Source organism: Talpa occidentalis, unplaced genomic scaffold (genome assembly GCF_014898055.3).
Source record: "Talpa occidentalis isolate TD23 unplaced genomic scaffold, MPIMG_talOcc4v2.1 talOcc4.6, whole genome shotgun sequence".
Classification (NCBI taxonomy): domain Eukaryota; kingdom Metazoa; phylum Chordata; class Mammalia; order Eulipotyphla; family Talpidae; genus Talpa; species Talpa occidentalis.
Window position 1 is genome coordinate 13,403,142 of NW_023604972.1, and position 24,130 is coordinate 13,427,271.

The following is a 24,130-nucleotide window of genomic DNA, read 5'->3' on the forward strand; positions in this document are numbered from 1 at the left end:
GGGGAGTTGGAGCCCTGGCTGGCCCCCCCTGGGTACGAAGGCAGGACTCACCCTCAGCGCTCTTGGCTGTGATGTGGGAAGGGACTCTTTTTCAGAGAATGTTGGAGAATGAAATAAAAATGCTTGTGAAAGCATTTCATGGACTGTGCTAGGGAGTCACTCCTGGGACCCTACATTCTTTCCAGGGAACCTCAAAATTTCCCCTGAGCATCAGGCAGGGTGTGCTTAGCATGGGATGGCAGTCGAGGAAGGCACCACCTATTTTCCAGGACCTTCAAGGATTCCGCAAAAGAAAAACAGAGGAGCAGGTGCCTGAGAGTTGCCAGGGGGCTGGCCAGGGGGAGTCAGCTCAACCTGAGAGCAAATCCTATCGCAGCCTTAACATCTGTGACCTGGGGCAAGTTATTTAGCTTCTGTGACCCGGGAGCTTCTATCTCAGATATATGAAGGTGTTTATTTTGCAGAGTAGTTTGAAGGATTGGAGAGTTCCTCAAACATCTAGTATTAGCATCTCTCCCACACCGCCCCTTCACAAACCACTCACGTTTGCTGCAGGCTAAAAAGCGGTATTTGTGAAATCATGGGGTTGATAAGTGAGTCCTGATTTTTAACGTTTTCTAATGAGTATTAAGGCAAGTGAACAATAACTTTAAAAAACGTTAAAGTTCACTCAAGTCCACCTAGAAACATTTCCTGCGACTCCAGGGGTATAAATGCTACAGTTAAGGGAACACGGGAATTCTGGAGTAAAACAGTTAGCGTGTTCCTTGGCATGTGGTACAGTTCAAATACACACAATTTTGCTGTCTCTGCTGAGTAAGCACAGAGCAGGTGAGAGATTAGCTGCCTCAGAGCTGGGAGGAGGGAGGTTAGAAAGGCTTCCCAGCAGAGGTGACATCCAAACAGCCTCAAAGTCTGAACCTGCTGAGACCTCTCCTGGCAGCTGAAAGGGCTCCCGGTTAGGAGGAGGGCAACACAATTGCTTCCCAAGAAAAGAGGGGCAAGTCAGGAGCAAGACCATCATCTTAGAACATTCCAGGAATTGCCTGAACTGCAGCCAGGTGCCTGGGCGAGATGACCCTGAAGGGACAGATAAGCCCTCCCGGGGAGAGATAAAGCATGGTGTGCAAGCTCTCTGGGGAGCGCATGTGATCCTGATGACAGAAGCCCAGTGTCCTATTTACAGCCTAAGAAGGTCACAGAATTATTCACAGACAGGAGGTCCACAAGGCTGCTCAATCTATAAAACGCCTCTCATGCTTCCGGATCCTTCCCTTCACGGACTGGGGCTTCCAAACAAATCAGCCCACCTGGAACTATTACTTTATTTCAGCAGGAAGGAGCACTTTGCTTCTGCTAAGATCTTGTGCTGTGGGGAAGAGCGGTGGCTGAGAAGACTGTCAGGAGCAGGGACTCTGCCTCCAGGGCCTCCCTCCGACCCTCTGCACAACCGGGACCAGCAGCCTGTCAATCACCCCTTTTCTTTACCAATCAAACCTCGTCTCCTCTGCATCCACCAACCTGCAGCTCCTGCCCTTTCCACCTCTTGCCTCAATGCTTTGTTATGATCTGCAACCCAGCCTCCCGGCGGCCTACAGCTGGATCCCTAGACATAGCTAGCTACTGCATCCTCAGTAAATCCCTCGATCTTACTAAGTCTGTTTCTTCACCTGTCAAATGGAGAAAATGCATTCATCCATGTGTCTCATAGAAATAATGTGGAGTTCTGTAAGCTGAATGTAAGTGCACATTATACTGTGTGGCACATAGAAGTTTAATAAGGAGTTGGCATTCTTATTGTTATTGTTGTTGCTGCTGCTGCTGCTGTTATTATTGTAAGAGAAGCAGTGAGTTCCAAGCCAGTGCATGGGGCTCATAACCAACCCCAAGCAACTAAAATATAGAGGACATAGCTAAGGTCATTCTTCTAGATTGCTGATTGCAAAGGGAGCTCTGGACCCAATGGACAGGATATCAGGTTGGGAGTTGGTGGAGGCGGGACAGGCATCGTTCTAGAAGGAGATCATTGGGGCAGACATGGCCATCCTGAAGCTTTCCCACGTGGTAGGGGCTTCTCTTCCAGGCCTGAGTGGTGCTGGGCACGGGGTACGAGTGAGGTGGAAGTAGAAGACAGAGAGGTCTCAGATTTCCCACCCATCTGTCCTGGTCAGTGTTTCAGAACTCCTTCCAAATCATCAGGTTGATGTGGCGAGGTGAGACCCCATCAGGCTGGCCCCCGTCTGGTGCTTGGGATTGATGTTTCATGAAAGTGTTGTAGAGCAACCCCGATACAAAACGGGTTGCCTGACTGTGGGTCCTCACCCGCGCACTTAAAAGGACTTATCAATGCTCTACTGCAGGCACACGCGAAAGGTTCATAAAAGGTTTATTTACAAGGGAAGGGGAAATGAGGAAATGTACAGCTCAGGGAGAAAAGTGGGAGACGAAGTTTTAAATGAGTCCTACCCAATGCGCCGATCAGGAATCCCAAATGGCGCTGTGAGAGCTGGCCGCCAGCCAGGAGCCGTGAAGCCAGGAGGCGAGCGACAGCGAGCCAGCCCAAGGCCCACGTGTCTGGTTTTTATACCCAACCTGGCTGCCCAACTCCACCCTCAGGTCCCAGCCACCCTCCCTTTGGTGGTGATGGGATTTGTCTTTCCCAATGTCTTGATGGCTTTAGTCTGGAGTGGGGGTGGGGTCCACAAAGCCTGTATGGGGTTAGCTCAGGACATCATTTCCCCCTAACAAAAGGACTCGGGGATGTGTGAGAGTCCAGCGAGAGTCAGGGGCACTGAACATGTGGGTCAGAGGGCTTGGCACCCCACCAGGCTTTCCCTGTGCCTTGGGGTTCTTCCTCCTGCCTTCTCACACCCCTCCCCTCTCCAACAGACAGGGCCTACAGACTGACTTTAGTAAGGTAAGTGATGCTTTCCAATCCTCCGCCTCAGGTCCTGCTGATTACCATTCTACTGTCTGTTTCTACCAGCTTAGCTTTTGCAGATTCCACCTTTAATAGCACATGGTGTTTTTCTTTTCTCTGTCTGGCTTATCTCTCTTGGGGTGATTCCCTTAAGGTCCATCCATGTTAATGCAAATGGCAGGTTTTCTTTGTTGCTCATGCTGAATAATATGCCATTGTGTGTGCATATATACATTTATACTCGATCCCATCCTTCCACGGATGGACACTTAGGTTGTTTTCTTCAGGGCTTCTGTGAACAATGCTGCGATAATCATGGGACTGCAGACATCTTTTTGAGAACCTGTTTTCACTTCCTTTGAGATATATATAATATCCAGAAGTGGGGTTGCTAGGTCATATGGTATTTCTACTTTCTATTTTATTTTATTTTTAAAGATTTATGTATTTATGCATACAAGAACTGGGGACACGCCAGAAGTGTGGGGGGTGAAAAGATTCACCAGAGACAGAGTGGGGAGCAGAACAGATGGATTGACTGAAATACACTGCTGAGGGGAGGAGCAGGCATGTTAGGAGGGGTCTGCTGCACCATGTGGGTCACCTCCTTGGCCAGGGATCGGACTCATGCTGCAGTGGCTGCAGACAGCTTCATAGGTTGTGTCTTAACCCTCTGCGCCACCAGGGAGGCCCTATTTTCAATTTTAAACAGTACTTTCTTATATACTTGAAAGTTGCTAAGAAACTGGATCTTAAATGTTATCAATGCTAAAAAGAAATGATATCGTGTGACGTGATAGAGGTATTAACTAAGGCTATAGAAGCCTTATTGCAATATGTAAGTGCATCAAATCAACACATTGTACATTTTAAATATCACAGTATTATAGATTAATTATAATCCCAATTCTCTAAAAAGAGAAAATGAGGTTTTGATCGCATGTCTGGATGAGATGTAACTGAAAATAAAGATATAAGCTTGAAACACCTTTTTTTGTAAGTCTGAATTTAAGAAGAAACTGGGGTTCTCACAAGGAGCTGCTAATTAAATTGCGAGAAGGATGCAGCTCTGATTAATCACGCTGTACCTGCTGGTGGAAGATCCTCTGATATAACGAAGATCTGTCAGCTTCTTCCCACTCTCTGGAGCCACAGTTACACGCTCAGCTCTTTTGGGCTTGTTTTCATTTAATCCTCCAGGATACCCAAGTTGCACCCACTGGGGGCTTCTTGGTAGGAAGACAGGAAAAACATACTTGACCAGTTTTGCATTCACTTACTGCCTTCCATTTCTGCATGAGCACCGCGCCTCACCAGCCTTTACCACCTGTGGCTTTGCTCTCCGCCCAGGTTTTGGTGTCCACAAGTGGTAATATTATTGCAAACAAGCGCTTGAAAGTGTGAGCATGGGGCATGTGCGCCTGTGATTATGGACACCCGGGCAGGGAAGCCAGAAAGCATGGGGTGTGCACATACATCACTATGGACTCCTGGGCCAAGAGCGGGAGAGAGAAAGATGAACATGAGAGGAAAACAGAGAAGCCGGAGAGCGAGCAGGGAGATCGCAGGGGCTGGGAGGCTCGGATCCTGCCTGTCCCTCTGCCCCTCTGCCTCCCTGCCCTGCCTGCTGGTCTCCTTGTGTACCCGGTCCCTGTTTCCGCATTAAAGTCCCGTCAAATCTACCAAGGGCTCCACGATTCTTTTGCATTTGCTGAAATCAACCATGAGCCTGCCTGGCCTGGGGTGGTTGCTGCTATAGGGAGACAAAGCAAACACAAAAGAACAGTAGGACAAAAGTATGTAATCAATAGCTTCACTGCGTGGTAAAGACAATCCTAGGGAATTCCTCGGAGAGGACAGGCAAGGACGGCTGCAAGAAAGCAGCTCTGGCTTTGGTGTCAGACAAATGGAAGTTGAAAGCAGACCCCTCCCACCTGCACAGAAGGCATGCCCTTCCCTGCCTACCTGGCTTACCTGGGTGGCTCACCTTAGCCAAGGGGTGTGAGAGAAGGCGATGTGAATGAAGGCTTCACATATGTTTGTGCAGCTGGATTTTTGGTTCGTTTTGCCAGAAATTGTTGGAAAGGAAAAACCTTTCCCTCTATTTTATGTTTACTAGATGGGGGAACTGCAAAGTAACCTAACAAAAGACAGGTTTACAGGAGAAAAGGCCATCTTTATTAGTATTTTATACACATAGGAATTTATAGAAAAAGAAAAATTCAAAGAAGTAGTTTCAGGAGCTTATACAGCATTTTAATGAAAGAAAGGTGGATTTACAGGATGATGAACTGTGGGGAAATAACTAAGAAATATATGGGGGGAGTAATAGAAGATAAGGGTCATTTCAGTAATGCTTGTCTATGCAGACTCAACTACGTGCCGAAGTGGCACATTTTGGAGTGGCTTAGCCTGATCCCACTAAGATGAACATACCCCATCGCCCACCCCAGAAAAATAGAAGACACCTGGAGGACAACTGTGTCTACCCCACTGGCCAGGATCAAGCACAGCTGAGTCCAGCCTAGATCAGATGAGTCATCACTAACCCTCAGGCACCCAAGGGAGAGATAATTGCTTGTTACTCTGTATGAGTTCAACAATAACTCATTCATCTGTAAATTGGGAAAATGTGTATGTTACTTGCAGCGATATTATGAAACACAAACCCAGTGTGTTAGATTTCTCAGTGTCTGAGAACGCAACTGAGGTCCTACTGATATTGATACCCAACTCTCAATGATTCCTCTACTCAAGAAAACTCCCTTCCTGTAAGGGAGATGGTGAAAAAGTCCTCATGTTTTTCAATGTTGGCTTGTACCCCTCACCCTACTATGTTGGGTTGTACCCCAATCCCTCTTGATCCTTACAGTTTTGCCAAAGCACCGCACTGAACTCAGGTCTCACAACGTGCAACACATTAGGACAGAGGAATCTCTTCCCCTCTCCAACAAAAAGCTAATCCAAGCTGTGGTTGACAACTATGTTTGTATCCTGTATGTATCTATGGTCAGGTCTACTCCTGGCCTCTCTATTCTTTTCCTTAGAACCGTTTGTTTATTTCTATGTAACCTCCCCACAGTTTCTGTTATATCACAACATTTGGTAGGTCAATTTATTCTTTTTTCCAAACTTTCTTTAGCTGTGAACGAACTTATATTCTGCCATATGAATTTTAAAATCAGTTTGTTAGTTCCTCACAAATTCACAAACTGGGAGACTTTGATTTGGATACTACTGGACTTTAGATGAATTTTAAAGAAATAAACATTTATATTTGTTAGTCTGTCCACAAACATGGTATATTATTTATATCTTTTTTATGTAACTTTTAATTTTTCTTGGTAAAGATCTATGAGTTCACTGTAAGGTTTATTACTAGTCATGTAATAATTGCATTGGTATTACAAACATTTAATTTCAACATTTAATTAAATCATTTTAATAAAGGTAAGTATAGGGTAAGTGAAGGGGATCAGACTTTTTATGCCATTGTCCTCTGTGGCTATCACCTGCAGCCTTGATCGTGTTAACATAGAAGGCTCGTGGGTTTGGGGCACGTGTGCGTGATTGTGGCTACCTGAGCATGGGTGTGTGCGCATGTGCAAGTGTGCACACCTGTGCCAGGGAGGGAGGGGATAGAAAGGGTGATGCCCCCCCAGGGAAGGGGCCTCCAGTTGCTGTCTCCTCTGCTCACATTAAAACCTGTGAAAATGATGCCATCATGTCCAAAGTTCTCTTTCAAATCATTAGAACCGACGGTGAGCCTACCCGGCTGGAGACGGTTGCAAAACAGTAAGTCTTTACAATTGTTTTTATCTTTTTCTTGCTTGTTAATTTGCCCTTCTGGTTCTCGCTACTGAGAAGGATGGAAGGTCTCCCAATGACAAACACCAGAGGTGGGGGTAGGGGTGATTAATTAATCTTAAACAAAACAACCATGGAAGTTTCCAGGAGTTTAAGTGTGGTCAGAAAAGATTATCAGCCAGAGGTGGGGGCAGAGAGGATTACTGATCAACCCAACCTAACTCCAAGGTGATAATTTCCATAATAATTCCATCCAAGAACATGATAAAAGAATAATACCCTCTGGCAAAATGCAGTTCTGCCCATCTGTGTCTATGCAGGCATCTCTTCTTTTTCCCCCTTTCTTGATAAACTTTTTGTATACTGATGAATGGGAACATCTGAATTCTCTCTCAGAAGGACCCAAGAACCCCCCACACTGTACCCCATTACCTGAACTCCAACAATTGTTTGATCTGCCCTTCCAGTTCCCACCATTGAGCCCATCCACTCCTTGATTGCTAATCTGCCCTTCCAGTTTTTTGTTATTGAGTGCACCTGCCAATTCTACATTTTAAAAAATTTTTAAAAGACTTATTTATGCATACAAGAGCTGGGTGCAGGCTAGAGGTGTGGAGAGGTGAGAGGATTCACCAGAGACAGAGTGGGGAGCAGAACAGGCAGATCTACTGAAACATGCTGCTGAGGGGAGCAGCAGGAGAGACAGGAGAGGTCTGCTGCGCCATGTGGGTAGCTCCCTGGTGGGGGATGGAACTCATGCTGCAGTGGCTGTGGATAGCTTCATAGTGCTGCGACTTAACCCCTTGCACCACCAGGGAGACCGTGGGAATTGAGTTTAGAACTTGAGATGAGAAGAGGAAGGTTGAGCCTTGAGAAGGTGTGGGCTGGACCCAGACTATGCAATTGAAATCTCTCAGGAGAACTGGAGTCAAAGCTGAGATGCTTGGCTTATCAATTTCACCTGAGGTGGTTGGGGGCCTGGAAACACTCAAGAACCTACCAGTATCATCTGGAGATGAGAGAGATTACCACTGTTTGGGGAACTATCTCGTATCAGGGTGCCTCCCACGGTCCATATTTTGTACCAGCCTCTCCTGGAGGCTTAGATTGCTGTTATGGGTAAAACTGTGCCTCCTAAAATTCCTGTATTGAAGTCTTAACACCCAGGACCTCAGAATGAGATTGTATTTGGAAAGTCTTTAAAGAGATAACGATGAGTCATTAGAGTGGACTCTGACCCAATGGAGATCAGTGTCCTCTTAGATTAGGACACATGCAGAGGGGAATCCATGAAGACACTAGAGCAGGCATCTACAGGCCGCGGAGAAAGGGCCTGGGAAAACCAGCCTTGCTCATATCTTGATTTTGGCTTCCAGTCTCCAAAGCTGTGAGGAACTGTCTATCATTTAAGTCTCTCAGTATGTGGTACTCTGTCACGGTTGCCCTCGCAGACTAATGCAGTGGTGTTTATTCGAAACAGACCCCAGTGTGTAGAGCTGAGTGTGAAGCTTTACAGGAGCAACGTTAGGAAATTCTGCATGAAAGCATTCCTAGGCAGATGGGGCAAGAGCAGAACCACAAGGATGCACCAGAGTGGAGTTGGGAGCTGGTGGCCTGTCTGAGTTGAGTTGTCTCTATTGTGGCAAGGGACTTTTGCTTTCTTATGTTGGTCATTCTCGAGGTGAAGGGGGCAGTGCTTTGCCTCTCATACTCCAGAGCATTTGGCAATTTCTGGATACACCTTTGGCTGTCACGGCTGGGGGAAGGGCAGGGGCAGGATGTGCTTGTGCTAATGGTGCCTGGTGGGGAGAAACCAGCGAAGATGCTGCTACTTTTCCTCCAACACATGGGACAGCCTCCCATACAAAGAACCTTCTGGCCTCAGTGGTACACAGCATGAGATAAAGCCTGCCCCACATCAAAGAGCCACTGACCATGACCTGCTCTTGCAAGGATGTAACTGGACAAATTCCTGCAGCTGATGGCAATTCTCCCTGAAGGAGAGCATGAGCCATCAGCTGCCAAATCCTCTGCTTGGCTCCTCAGAGTTCTCTGTCTAATACAAACAACAATCTGCCATGTTTGGGGCTGGGACCTGGAAGTTTCGCATATTATCTCATTTAAGCCTCAAGAAAACCTTTGAGATGGAGTTTATGACCTCAGTTCTACAAAACAGTGATCTGAGACTCAGAGAGGGCCAATCACTCACCCAAGGTCACAGAGCTAATAAGTCACAGAACAGAATATGAACCCCAAACTGCAGGATGCCAAAGTCTGGCTCTTCCACATGGAGACAGGACAACCTCTGCTAATATAAAAGTAGCACACAGAGCACAGCTAGGAGGAGAGAACAGACCTCAGACTTAACTCAGAGTTGATGTAAAACCCAGCCTCCGAGCAGCCAGAAGCCCTGAAACAATGTCTAATGCTGAACAAACATGATGGGACAGACCCAGAGGCTGGGAGTCCTGGCAGGGGCGCCTACCTTTATTTCCACAAGTGTTAATGGGTTACCAGAATGTAAAGAGTATGTATTTAACACCTCAGGAGAATGCATGGACCTTAGGACTTTGTATGATAAGGGTAATAAGTCTGAAAAAGGAGGAAAAACGCCACTTCCCAGAAGTCAATGGTATAAAAATAATTTTTATTTACTACTGTAAATAAAGTAGTGCAAAGAGTAGTTTAGATCCACAATATTGCATTACTGATTTATTTACTATCTTAGCAGCATACAGATGCTCTGCTCTCGCTCGCTCTTTCTCTCTCTCTTGCATGTGCACACACACACGCACACGCACACGCACGCACACCCCTACACAGACCCAGGCAGGCATAAGGGGTAGGGTGAGACTATGAGCTAAAGGCTTGTTTCCTGCATATTCTACTACTGCCAGTCTATTCTAATGGGTAATTCATGGAGGAGACTACACTTAAATACTAAGAATTTTCTAAATGTTATTTTATGGATTGCAATTGAAAAAGTAAATGATATCCAACAATGTCATTAAAGGATTTGGAAGCACGACAACCCGAGGAAAATTCAAGGAGAAAAATGTAAACCCATTTACAAAGCCATCCCCTCCCTGCTTTTCCAGCCACAACCCATTTATTTCAAGGTACCCCATTATTGCTGGGGCTTGGAAATCACACAGAAATCCTTCAACAGGACATCAAGCAGCAACACTGTGGCCGACACATGTACTGAAATGTTACCTAACTTGTAAAGAAGTCACAATTTTTGCTCTTTAATAAAAGGAATGAACAAGGGGCGAAGATTCTTAAAATGCAATTCTGTGTATGAGGATCCGGAGGAGCCACACACAGCCCCACCAGGTACCGCCTCGGCAGCAATCCAGGGAACCTCCCGACAGGTACACCCGTTTGATCAGGGGTGCCTTCTACTTGTTTGGTAACCTCTGGTGTGCCCACCATCTGCTCTGTGTACTTCCTTGTAATTAGATTTAAAAAAAAAACCAAAAAGACACCAAGTGCAAATTCGTATCCAGTTGACAAGACATTTAAGGTGTTTATCAGTGTAATGCCCAGCTTTCCAATACCAGCTGCTGACAGGCTGCTCTGTCATCTGGAGAGACCCGGAGTGCACAGTTCACCCCCGTGGCTCCGAGCTGTTGGTGACCATAGGCTGGTCCTGAGCGGAGGCATCTGCAGCTGGAGGCACAGCTGGAGGCACAGCTGGACTTGCCGTGGCAGGGGTGGGGTCTGGAGAGGCTGGGGCTGGAGTGGAAGGGGAACCGCTGGCTGCAAAGATACAGGCACAACAGTCGTTCAAAACAGCATGTGCAGGACAAACCACCACACTGAGACCCCAGCAAGCCAGGAGAGCTTCGTCTAGTCTGGTGTCCCCAACACTAGCCAGTTAAGAGACTTGGGGCCTATTGTCTATGTTCTTTGGATTTCAGTGTCCCTACCTAGAAATTACAGGTTGGAGAACATGTACAAATAATGGCTAACATCTGGAACTTCTAGGGAAGTTTATAATTAAAAACAAAAACAAAAACCAAAAAACACTAATCTCTGCTCTGTGTTTTCTGTGATCTTAACCTCTTTTTTTCCCCCTGGCTTCGAGGCAATGCAAGCTATGAACTATACTGATCAATTAGAATGGACTGTTGGATCTGTTCACATCTTATTCCATTTGGATGATGCACCAAATTTGATTTATTTCATATATAATTATCTGATTTATTTTAATAAAGGTGCTTGCATTTTGGAAAACAATTACTAGCTTTAATTATTTATCGATCTACCTTTAGTAGGAGGTCGGACACCATAAATGCTAGGGAGGCTTTTAAAGTTTTATAGTTCGTGTCAGTGGTTTTTATTTTTATTTATTTATTTATTTTTTTAATTTATTTTTAAGCATTTATTTATTTATTTATACAAGCACTGGGTAGAGTCAGAAGCACGGGAGGGTGAGAGAATTCACCAGAGCCAGAGCGGGGAGCAGAGCAGGCAGAAGGACCGAAGTACACTGCTGAGGGGAGCAGCGGGTGGCAGGAGAGGTCTGCGCGCCATGCGGGACCCTCCTCTGGTGGCCGGGGAGCAGCCAGGGATCGAACCGGTGCTGCAGAGGCTGCAGGCACGTGTCAGTGGTTTTTAAGTGGGGGCAATTTTGCCTTCCCGGGGACAGCTGACAATGTTGGCAGACGTTATTGGTTGCTACAATTGCAAGGACAGTGTTCTACCCGCATATAGTGGTAGGGTCTAGGGATACTGCTAAGCACCCTTCAGTGCACAGAACTCCCCCCTGCAACAAAGGATGACCCAGCGCCACATGTCATGGTGCTGAGGTTGGCATCCTCTGCCCTATGCTGGGACTGGAAGGTGTCCTGTTAATAGGAGCATAGCCTCTGGAAACTCTACTCTGTCCTTTATCAGTTATGTGAGCTTGGACAAATCCCCCATCCTCCTACTGCCTCTAAAAACTGGGGAAAGTCAAAGTATCTGTGTCTTCTTGTTGCAAGGATTAAACTAATGCATATAAAATGCTTACAACAGTGTCTGGCAAGCATAGGTCTCAACAAATGTTAGCTATCATACTAGTGACCTGGCTTGCCATAGAGAAGTGTTCGTTGTTATTAACTGATTATTGATTTCAGGTGCAGGGCTATAGGACTGATGAAAGAGTTAGTGCATTTATTTCCTGGATGCCTACAGTTTTCTGAGCTCCCAGTAGCCCCTGTTTCTATGGAAACAGCAGAAACTTTGAAGCCAGCAAGGCCAGGAATGACATGACTCTGATATTTATCAGCTGAGTGATCCTGGGAAAGTTAAACTTTCTGAGCTGTAGTTTCTTCGTTGTTAAAATGGGGGTAGCAGACTGCAGGGATATGTGACTTATGGCCAATTCAGTGGCCTTAGTTTGTGTGAAGAATCACTGATTTGTCTTTAAATAGGATCTTAATTAAGCTCAACAATCCATGAGTCTTACACCATTTTCATTAGGTGTAAGCATTTTTAAAGTTTCCCAAATGCCCATCTTGAAATGTATCAACTTTAAGAAGATCCCACCACATGTTGATATTCTGACTTCTAGACCAACTCTTCAAGAGTTTCATCTCCAAGCACCCATGGTCATGTCCAAGGGGCCATTCTAAGAACTGTCTCTGGCTTGGCTAGACATGTAAAGGAATTCTTCTACAGCCCCCTTCCTATCTACCAAAGATCTTGTGGATCCAGAGTCTGAAAGAATTGGACAGTGAGGGCGTGGTGGGGCCAGGGAGATGCATGACAACGTGATAGCTCTAGGTTAAAGCCATCACCCTGGCGGGGGGTCTAACATGGCGGAAGCAGGTCCAGAGATGTGGTATAAAACCACTGTTAGAGCCAGGAAGCCTGGTCTGAGCAAACCTCCTGGTCGGCCACTAAACCAGGTGAATTTACTGTAGGTAATGAAGGGTCCACATTCCATTTCCCAAATGCCTCCAACACAAAGGCCTCATTTTCTCCTCTCTGCATTGAAGGATTTAGATCGGAGGGTATCCAAGACTCCTTAGGTCCTAAGATTTACTTTGCTGATGATTTCTGAGGAAGTTAATGAAGGCATGTATTTTTCCTTTTCCAGCTCAGGGAAATGTTTAAATCACCATGGTAACAAGATAATCAGCAATCAGTTTTCTGATTAAAACCCAAAAAGGGCCAACGTGTAAATGGAGAAAGATGCATAATTAGCATTGCCACAATTTAAATCTTCTAAAAGCATGGTAAAAATGTTGGTTGTTTCTACAGTAAGTTTGTTATTATCTATGTGAGCCCCCTCATTCTGCTGGGGGTGTGCAATCACTGGACAGCCCCCCCGCCCCATGGCCCATCCTAATTTCAAAGTGGCCTCTTTGTCTCTGCTCACCTGGAATTTGTGCTAATTTGATTACTGGGCTAGAATCAAGATAACCAGGAAATGAGAGTGCTGTTTTAAAAATTACAGAGTAGATTCTGGAGCCAAGTAGAAGTGATTTTTGGATTACTGGCTACTTGGGGGACCATTTTCTGTACATTAGTGAGAATAATCAAGAGCTGGCCCTGAGTGGGGTAGGCCAGGGCTGCAGCTGCAGCTGGAGGCCAAACGTGGCTGCTGTGTGCTTTTGCATTGCTTGCCATGCAGGAAGGGTTTATACATTTTCAAATGGCAGCACAAAAATCAAGATTAATATTTCAGGACCAGTGAGAAACATGAACTTCAAATAGTCATATCCATAGAAAAACTATATTGGACACCAGCCCCTAGCCATTTGCCTTCAGGTGTTGTCAATGGCTGCCATGACAGCTAAGTAGTAGTGACAGAGACAGCCCTCAAAGGCCAAAATGTTTATTCTCTGGCCCTTGACAGAAAGTCTGCCAACTCCACTTGTGGCCCATGTTAGCAAATACATCTGCTTGCCAGCTGACCAGATGGGAGCATAAGAAAGAGAAGAATATGAGGGGCTAGATGGGGGTGATCTTGAGGTAGTAGAATGTTTGCAGAGAAGGGGTACAAGGAGGGGAGCAAAGGAGAGATTATATGCTATGAATAAACCTAGCCAACTTTATGTGGGTCTCTGGATCTAGCAGGGCCCAGAACAAGACTAAGGTTCAAGTCCTTTAAATAAATATATATATTTTTAGATTTATTTATTTATTTATACAAGCATTGGGTACAGTCAGAAGCGCAGAAGGGTGAGAGAATTCACCAGCGCCAGAGCGGGGAGCAGAGCAGGCAGAAGGACCAAAGTACACTGCTGAGGGGAGCAGCGGGCGGCAGGAGAGGTCTGCGCGCCATGTGGGACCCTCCTCTGGTGGCCGGGGATCGAACGGGCACTGCAGAGGCTGCGGGCAGCTTTGCAACCCAGTGCTCAACCGCTGCGCCACTGGGGAGGCCCCCTTTAAATATTCTTAAGAGCAGAGGTACTGGGAGGCATGGAGGGGAATGAGATAGGAGAAAAGTCACATCTCATGAAATCGCTCTGACTTTATGGCTACTGCTTTCTTACATGAGTACCATTGTGACATTTTGCTGTAATTTTAGTAGAAACCTCATTAACTGGAAATGTAGAGGACAGGAAAAGAGTAGGAAAAGGTTTAATTAATCTCTTCATATCATCATACTGTTTTTAAAATACCCCTAGGCTAACCACTGGGGCGGCAAAGATGAATTGTCTTACATTATGAATATTCTGAATAGGCTGGGTTTAAAGGTTACCTATGATACTACCAAGGCCATTCTGCAGGTCTTGACCAATGCTGGCACATTTTATTTTGACATGAGGTTTACACTAATTCTGGTAAGGCAAGGCTCTTGGGTTTTGTTTTGTTTTTTTTCTCCCTTGATATTATTTTTTAAAACATCTTTGTTTTTGACAAGATAGAATTTCTTCTCTCAGGTGCAGTCACAATAAGTACCAGCGGTTCTCATCACACCCCATCTACCTCTCCTCTACTTCCTCCCCCAGCTTCCTTTGAAAGGGTAATTTACATTTTCTCCTCTATTCTTCCTTCCAGCAGCCAGGCAGGTTCCATGCTTTTTTGTCCGAGGAGAGATTTGTGGCGGGGCAGAAATGGAGAGCATTCTAGGCAGGCTTTGCTTGGTTTGTTGTTTTTGTTTTTTTTTTAAATCTCAGTCCATTAAGGCAATTATGCTTGGCATACCCGATAGGGAGGAGAGAGGGAGAATGCTTTAGAGATGCAATGAGGCAAGGGAAGATGGTTTTTGGAGTCTTGGAAAGTGGCTGGGCCCAGCTGTGGGCTCTACCAGCAGCTTGGGAGAAAAAAGGCTAATGGTGCCCAGCTTTGGCAAAGAGGATGGAACCTCTAGTGACCCAGGAGATGCAAGGCCAATGGACTTTGAGGGGCAGTGTAGGTCCAGGCAATGTGTGATCTGCTGTCACACTAGTGCCACCCCAGACCCAAAGAACTTTGCACTCCTCCGGGAAGCATCAGCTTCAAGACAGACTTAGCTGACAAGCAGAATATGACCTAAGAGTCAAAAACAAGTCCCCTTGAAGGAAATAAAGACGTGCCATATTTTTTGTGCATTTGTTTTGGTACTCTTGATAGATTAATCAATGTCTTTGCTTAGATGTTTAAAAAAAAGGCTTTATGCTTTAGAAAGAGTCTGAAAGCATGCAAATAATTGTATCTGTTACTTGCTAAGGTAAAGTAGGCTTTGCTACTAGCCACGCCGCTACTTGGTGTCAGCATGCCTTAATTGCAGGTAAAGTGCCCCAGACACATCACTCCTTGGAAGCTACCAGCTAACAACTGTTGAGTTCCAAGTACTTTGCACTCTGTTATCTTATTTAGTTTTCTCAACTACAACACATGTCCAGTATATGCAGAAGGGGAAAGTGAGGCACAGAAAGCTCCCCTCTTGCCCAAGGTCACATAGCAGCAGGGCTAGAATCTAAGCAACCTGACTCCCAAGTCTGTGTGTGCTATTAACTATTGTCCTGCACTGCTAGCCTTCTAAATGTGGGACAATTTAATGTGGCAAATGCGATGAAGTGTGGACTATATATCTCAGAGCATATAAACTCGGGAGGAAAATGAAGGTAGTCAAAGCTGAATGCAAAATGGATGGACAGCTCAATTTAAAGGTCTGGCCACAAATCATTAACTTTTAAAAACAACTGGCTGGAGAAATGCAAATCATGACAAAGACCCCTAATTTACAGCAACGATCCTCACATGCTATTTAAGAGCTAACTCTGAAAGCCAGTTCTTCTCAGCACTGTCAGTAATCACGAGAGTTCATTGCTGCAATCACTTCACAGCCCAGGCTGCTCCCAGCATCTACTGTATCGGTCTCTCCTCCCAGGGGCAGGTCACAGTGGTGGGAGCAACCCCAGGCCCTGCGGGGGCCACGTCTCCACTTACATGCCTGTCATCTTCCCCCACCGCCCAGTGGCTGATGGAATACTTGCTTATTTCAAAGTTATTGACAAATATGCACTTCTGTTGAAGATTTTAAAAGATGAAAATAATTTACTGCATCGTTTTAACTTGACACCAGTATTCTAACAAGGCTGGGAGGTACCCTGAAGGGAGGAGATACTTTGAAAATAATGTGGAGATTTCATTTCTACTTCTAAACGCTTAGAACTCAAAGTGTGGCCTGAGGAGCAGCAGCTTGGACATCATCCCCAAGCTTGCTACAAATGCAGAATCTCAGGTTCCACCCTAGATGTACTGAGTCAGAATCTGCATTTTACAAGATTTCCACACACTAAAATTAAGTAACAAGGGGTAAGAATTTACGTATGGAAATGTTATTTTTATTATAATTAGTTTGTGTTTCTCCTTTACATTGTTGTTAGGGCATTATTTTTAAAAATCTGTGTGCAACAAGGTTCGTTAGCATTGCAGGGGTGCAACATTTGTGCAAGAAAATATGACTTTTCTTGTAAGGGGGCTGGGGTTGGTAACTGCTGTTTGAAAGTATGACAAGCCTGAAATTGTGCTGTCCTATATCCTGTCCTGGACTTGGTGATTTGGGGACAGGCCATTTCATCACTTTGGCCTCAATTTCTTCCTCTGTAAAATGAAGACCAGAGAATTAAATGTTTAAGATCCCACCCAGACATCTCCAAGACTAGTCAAATGGGAAGGAGGTATGTAGAGGAAGAATCAAGGGAAAGAATTTGAAAAAAATGAAGAAATTAAGCAAAAAAATAAAAAAAGAATGGACAAATATATGAAAGAGCAGGAGGGACAGAGAGAAACAATGTGGAGAGACTGATAATGAAGACACCAAGGAAGGAAAAAGACAACTTCTGATAAAAGCAATTCCACCAGCCCATGAATTTTCATGGCTACCAGCTGGCATAAAATCATAAAGACAATTTTCAGCTCCTCTAACGGGATTGCATTTGTAATAATCATAACAATATTTCTACAGAGTAAAAATGACAAAGATAATTTGAAATGGAAAACACTGACAAGATGCAAAATAAATGTGCTATACCTGGCAACAAATTTAGGGACGGGACAGGATTTGCATAAGGAAAATTTATAACCTGGCATACTCCAGGGCATCAAACCTGGAAGGGCTTTTGATGATTCCTTGTTAACCTCCTCAGGTAAATCGGAGGAAATGATTCCGAATTAGCCTCTCGAAACTGAACTCCTTCACCACGTGGACTCAGTGGTAAAATATACTCCTTTCGCCTTTCATTATGTGCTACACAAATAATAGTCGTGCTAATGTCCAAATGCCATGTCCAGTCCTAATTTATCCATTTGCAAATGTCCCTGCTGGTCTTCACGAATGATTACACCCTTTGGTCACAATCCAATATAGTGGAAAATTAGAATTCTCCACTGAGGGAAGTTTGCAAATTTGAGCACCTAAGAGAGGGAGACATCACAAATGACAGCACAAAGGCCTTCCTTTGACTCAGCTTCTGGTCTAACAGGGGAGATAAATCTTGAACCCAGGCAAGATTTATCGAGAGGGCTTCATAAGTCAGATGAACAGAATAGCTAAGATTTAACTGCAGTCGTCATTTTGGGAGGTGTTGCACATGTGGTCTGTCGCTGAGCCTTCCTAACAGTCCCGGGAAGTAGGTCCTATTCTAATCTCCTTTTATTGATGAGAAACTAAGAGATCAGAGGGGGAATTAACTGGCCACATGTCACAGAGCTAATGAGAAGTTAAGCCTAGACTCCAAGCCCGGAGAGAGAGAAAGCACGGGGGTGCCCAGCCCCTTACTGCCGGCCAGACAAGAGCACGGAAGGTAAACAGGGACCAGTGAAAATCACACCAGACAAAGCGCTGGCTCCACCATCCCCCTCGGCCTGCTGAGTCCACATGGCTGGGTATTTTTATTCATCGTGAGGGCTTGTTTATCCTTCCATACATTTGGCTGCCTAACTAGGATAAACGGGAAGATTTCATGCTGGCAGGGACACCAGAGCTGGTGCTTAAGGCACTCGGAGGGAGACTTTTGATAGATGTATTTCCAATGGGAAAAGACATTTTAGTTCTATTTCTGAAACTTTTTATTAAAAACATCCTTGCTTACTTTGAAAAATAGGACAACCACTCTGTGATCTTCCACTGGTCAGATTCTGAGTACCCCTAGGGAGCTCCTCTCCCCACAACTCCAGGATTATCCCTCCTGATGGAAGGAAATAGCATGGCGAAGGCCATGGTAGGGGAGCGTGTTGTTGTCTTTCTTGCAGGAAAGAGCATCACCATTTTTATATTGCCCTAGCCTTGCACAAATCTTTACCTGAGAGAGACTGGAAATACTGCACAATCCCGGCGATCAAGATGGACAGCAGGAAGGTCCCCAGAAAGTAGATCTGCAAACATCCCAAGCACATGACATATGACTGGTCCAGGTCAGGAACGGGGGTGGGAGGGGTGCGAGGAGACTCTACCTACCAGGGCAGAGTGGAGGAGGGCACCCCAGATGAGCCGGAGATGCAGGTAGAGCCAGGCCAGGGAGCAGGGGCTGAAGGACTCCTCGCTACTGTGGTTCCAGCACCTGCAGGCAAGAAGCACAGGCAACTGGCATGTGGGCAGTTTGCTGCCATTACCCACAACTGGACTCAGATCCTCAAACCCACTTTGAGACTGCTGGTTGGGAAAAAACGCACTTTTGTGATGAGAGACATTTAAGAAACAAGGTGTGTTCCAAAGAGGTTGGCCCTGCCCTGTCTTCTGTGATCCTGGCAGGACTCTCAGAAAAAGGTCAGTCCTGCTCTTACCAAAAAGCCCAGAGGCCAAGGAAGACCCCGAAGCGTGGAGCCACCAGCAGCACTTCTGTCTGAGTGTCTGTCCAAAGTCCAGACGTCAGCACATCTCCCTGTCTCCCAGAAAACACAGTCTCATCAGGCCCACTATTTTTTCCCCTCATGGAAATTTTTGGTCAGCACTTTATCTTCAGATCAAGCACATACTGCTTATTAAGTCTCATCAAGAAAAAGAAGTTTGGGACCAGCCAGGTGTTGGCTCATGGAAACAAATCACGAGCCTTTTTTTTTTGGACAACTGACATCACAGAGGAGTAAGGTTAACTTGAAACCAAGAGCTGGGAGCCCCCAGACTCCATAGTGTTAACGAGTAACTCACCTTTCGTACAGCTCCTGGAGGATGGAGATGTTATCAGGATGGGCAGTTGGGTCAATTTCCAAGAAATCCAAAATGTGAGGTGGGATCATAGCACCTTCCTCAATGAGCAGGGCCAGGTTGAAAAAACCCTGAAGGCAAGACACAGCCCAAACTCATCAGCAACTGATATAAACCCAGACACACTCCCGTCCTCGGAATGTAAACTTTTACAACCTCAAGACTTTTTCAGTTCTGAGAGCCAGATGGTTTTGTCATCGTCATTGATGAATGGTTTCCCTAAATATATGCATCTGAGAAATTTATTTGCAGGAGAACCAGGAGGTTTTCAGAGGATGCAGCGTCCCATCTGCTCAGGAGCCAGTCAACCAGGGGCTCTGTCCTTTCCTGTTTACTCCCTCGGACAGAAATCGCTGGAAAACATGTCCTTGGAATGTCGACTAAACCACCGTGCAGAGACGAAGGCAATGTTCCTTACTTGCAGACTCTGCCTGGGGTCCCAGCGGCATGTCAGAAGGCTAACCAATGGTATTGGGGGCTGTAGGTATCAAGACGCACAGAGCAGCGTCTGCGTGCGTGGCTGGTGCCCCAGGTCAGTACGTTCCTCTTGGCATGGGAACGTAAACTTTTACATGTGGTGTGTCTCCCTACCTGTCCTCACACTTCTTGTTCTGGACCCTCATGAGCCCGAGAGTAGAGGTGCTCTGGGAAGGATGGGCACGGACATCAGCTGGAGAAAAGCTCTCTGCCCAGCACGGGCTGAGCAAGTGGCCAGTCCATGAAATAAGCAAACAACGATCTGGCCCTTACCATGAAGCTTTGCCAATTAGCAGGATCGTTGCCTTCCAAGGAATTTATAGCCATGTTTTAGTGACTTATATCCTCCCAGTAACCTTTCAGTTGCCACTAACAAGCTAAATGAAAATGACCATCTTCCAGGTTAGCTACACATCTCACAACCATCCAGTGCAATAACCATGATCAAAATAGCAGCAGCTAACGTCTTCCAAGTGCTTGCTATATGTGAGGCATTGTTCTGTTTTACATATAGTCCCTTAACCCTCCTAATGACAAATTGAGAGAGGTGCTATTATGCACCCCATTTTATAGATGAGGAAATAGAAAGAGAGTGGCCAAGGAGCTTGTCCAATGTCACACAGCTGGAAAGAGGTAGTGCTGGGATTCAAATGCATGCAGAGTTCAGAGGTTGAGTTTCAAATTTTAACCTCTACCAAGCTGCCAAATAACCTCTGAATAAATCAAAGTGTAAAAGTATCTTTAAGATGCACACACACGAAAGCAGAAAATAGAATTTCTCCATTCTTTGAAAGGAAGGTACTCTTAGAACTTGAGATATTAGAAGAAAATGACTTTACAGAATGTGAAAGTCTCTGAATGGAAAAATAACAAGATTAAAATTAATGGGAAAATAGAGTAGGGGAATATTTATATGCAATATGATAGTTTAAAACTCATTATCTACAGGGCAAATGTATAAAGAACTAATTCAGATTTAAATTAAACTATCAACACTCCAACAGATAAGCAGGCAAAGAATAAGACTAGAGAACCACATAAAAATATGAAGCGTGAATTATAGACAAGTCCATGTAAAAATGTCCATCCTCACCAATAATTAAATCTATTTTAAAACAATAAGTATCAACTCAAAATTATTCAATTAGCAAAATTAAGTCATGAAAATATCCAGTACTTAGAGATTTCAGTTATCTCCCCATACTCAGCTATCACTCATGTAGGATTAATTAGAAAGTCCTTCCAGAAAACACACAGGCAAACAATTGCTGTGCAGCTCTACAACCATTTTTTTGACTCAGTAATACCATCCTGTAGATTATAAAGAAGTTACGGAAGTGGAGAGAAAAGATGGAATATGAAAATGCCATTATAGTACTAACTATAATTACAACACAGGAAGAAAAACCCTTCAAGACTTCTTGAACGAGTATCCCATGAGGCTAAGAATATTGGCTCTCTCTTTGTCTTAGGTACCAACCACTAAGCAGGCCCTGAGACCTGGCAGGGTTGGATGAATACGTGCCAAATCAATGAGTAAATCAGCAAACAAACATTCACCCATAAGATAAAGTTTACTAAATCACCACCCATCATCTGAACAGGGGTGGGGGCAGAGGTTAAAGGTCATCATTAGGAGACCTAATGGTCATCATGAAACAGAATGTACATATTTCTACAGTGTGTGAGAGGGACGGATTTTATTTTTTTATAATCAATTTACAGCTTTTAAAGTGGCACATGCACTATAACTATCATGCAGCTAAATCCCTTTTGTCAAGTTAACACCCTTACTTTTGTGAGTGGGAAGGAACAAGACAGGAAGGGGAACAGCCTCTGCCAGAAAACTGGGGGAGCCTTCTTTGATTATTTTTTCTTGTAAAATGATCCTTGCATGTCTTTTCCAACATTGCCTTTCCAAAAAATAAAAATTAGAATAAAAAGTCCCGAGATCAATTTTGAGCGAAAACAAAATTTAAAGGAGTTTGACTCTAGCAAATGTTTACATATCAACTCTAACTTCATAGCAGAAGAAATAATAAAAATAGATCATGTGCAGTGAACTCAGGGCTGTGCTCCATGTTTTACATCGAACCTCTCATTTAATCCTCGTAACCTGTGTGGTAGAGCCTATGACCATGCTGGTTTACAAATAAGAAAGTGAAGACTCTGATGTGGTGACCCACCAGGTATAAATAGTTATAAAGTGATAGAGTTCTGGGTTCCAGCCCAGGTAAAGGACCACTCTGCTGGACCTACTGCCGCTAGAGAAGAGACTAAACTAGGGAAGAGTTTCCAAAACGTTTTGCCTAAGAATAAAAATTCCAACTTCCTGAAAAATGACCCAAGAGCCTGACAGGGGAATTCCCATTAACAAATGTAGTAGGAATGAGAGAAATCGAGGATGAGATTAATCACCACTGTAGTCACATTACAGTAATCACTGCAGACGAGCGCTGCGGAACGACACAGAATAGACAAAAGCTTGAGTAGCAGGGTAGCTGCATAGTTACAAACTGTCTCCCCAAGATATCTATGAGTTAGAAAGTGAAAAATGTTTATAGGGAGAAACCATCCTAACCCGGTAAGGGGTCAGCCTCACCTGCAGTAAGACATACTGACAACACGTATGTCTCATGGGACCCACCGAGCAGGACACATTGCTTCTGGGCTATCCTTGCTCAAAGATCACAATCTCAATCTCTTCATGAGGAAACAGAAGATACACTCAAATCAAGGGACATTCTACAACCAGCACAACAGTATCAGTGTCACACAAATCAAGGGAAGACAAGAACTGTCCTAGAGTCAAGAGGATGAAAGAATATGAAAACCAATACATTGTGGAGTCCTGAAAGAGAGCTGACAAGTGACACCCAAAACAAGCTTGAAGTGTACTTGAGGGAGCTGACTCAAAGCTGACCTCTTAGTTTGATAACAGGATTGCGGTTAAGCAAGACATTCACGTAGGGGAGGGCACCATGCCTACTACAGGAATCTGCACAGAGACGTACAGCACAGGCCACGTGCAAACACATGTGATTCACAACCTATTCTTGAGACCCAGTTCTGCCCCAGTGACGTGAGAAGAAATGTTGGACACTGGCACCATCAGAGAACGAAGACATTTTCTCAGGCCCAGGAAAACAGGGTGAACCTGTGTCAAGATGACTAAGAAGGGGGCCACAAACCCTGGGGCCATGAGGAAGAGGAGGGCACCAGCCGTGAAGGGCTGCTGTGTGAGGGATTCACTTATGGGTGACTGTCTAGTTCATTAAAGAAATGTTCACTAGAAAAGAGTCAGCTTGAGATAAATGTTACAATGGGTTTTGAGGTAAAATACCCTCATTCTCTCAGCTCACTGGTTTTCTGACAAAGTATGTATTATAGAATCAATTCCTATCTCTGTTCAATTGGCTCCTGGCAATGACAGGCAGCCTGACCCTGGCATTTTCTGGTCATAGAACCTCAAGGAAGGATATAAAACAACTCTCTGTACTCTTCCTACCACTTTCCTAGAAATCAAAAATATTCCAAAATAAGAAATTTCAACATGAAAGTCACTGAAAGCAAACTCCTGCCACAGAAGTGTTGGTCCATGTGTTCAAGCAAACCTTTTCTCATTGGACAACACCTTCCAGTTCTTGAGTTTCCACTTGATGGAATCTGGCAGAAACAGATCCTGGGCTTGTTTCACTTACTACCTGATGGTTTGACCTTGAGCAACTTACTACCTAGAGGTAGTCTTGGTATCCTCCATTATAATGTGGGTATGACCACCCCACCCCCACAAGAGTGTTGTGAGAATGCTACAGGGAACACAAAGTGGCCACCAAGGGTTGTCAGGATGATTAGTGTCCTCAGAGAGTCGTTGTGAGGGGCACATGTGACTGGGAAGTCTGTCTAGATAAGGGTGCCTGTGAGGACCCAGGACTGTGTTCCCTCACCAGAGGGTGCCACTGAGTTCCTCTCCCTTGCTCACCTGGGCGTCCCCATCCAGCGCGGCTTGGGCATACATCTGCACAGACAACTCAAGGTCTTGTGACTGGTTTTGGTGGCCATAGTAGTAAAGATCTCCCATTTTCAAATATGCTGCAGGACAAAAAGCAAAGGCTCATGGGTCAAGAGGTTTTATTTCAAACCAACATTTTAACTGATTGGCCTTTTCACAAGATGGAGAGTTTTTTCTACCAGCCTCTGAGTACAGAAACATCTTTAGCTTCCCTTGGAGGAGAAAAGGCAGTCTATTGTGCAACCCCATTTCTCCACACACTCACTGGCTTTTCTGGGTGGCC

General features: G+C 44.9%; 1 protein-coding gene across 2 annotated transcripts in view; it reads right to left on the reverse strand.

The window, feature by feature from the left end:
• Positions 1-9,363: 9,363 nt before the first annotated feature.
• SEL1L3 (SEL1L family member 3) overlaps positions 9,364-24,130 on the reverse strand; it is a 97,328-nt gene continuing 82,561 nt past the window's right edge. The window contains exons 20-24 of one of the 2 annotated variants that reach the window (XM_037529531.2): positions 23,818-23,927; positions 19,302-19,429; positions 18,612-18,714; positions 18,457-18,529; positions 9,364-10,489 (exon numbers count right to left, since the gene is read on the reverse strand). In XM_037529531.2, coding sequence (XP_037385428.1) covers positions 10,338-10,489; positions 18,457-18,529; positions 18,612-18,714; positions 19,302-19,429; positions 23,818-23,927 — 566 coding nt within the window. In that variant the 3' untranslated portion in view covers positions 9,364-10,337. Of the gene's footprint in view, positions 10,490-16,489; positions 16,757-18,456; positions 18,530-18,611; positions 18,715-19,301; positions 19,430-23,817; positions 23,928-24,130 lie in introns of those variants that run through there. The other variant, XM_037529530.1, reaches the window with a different exon arrangement.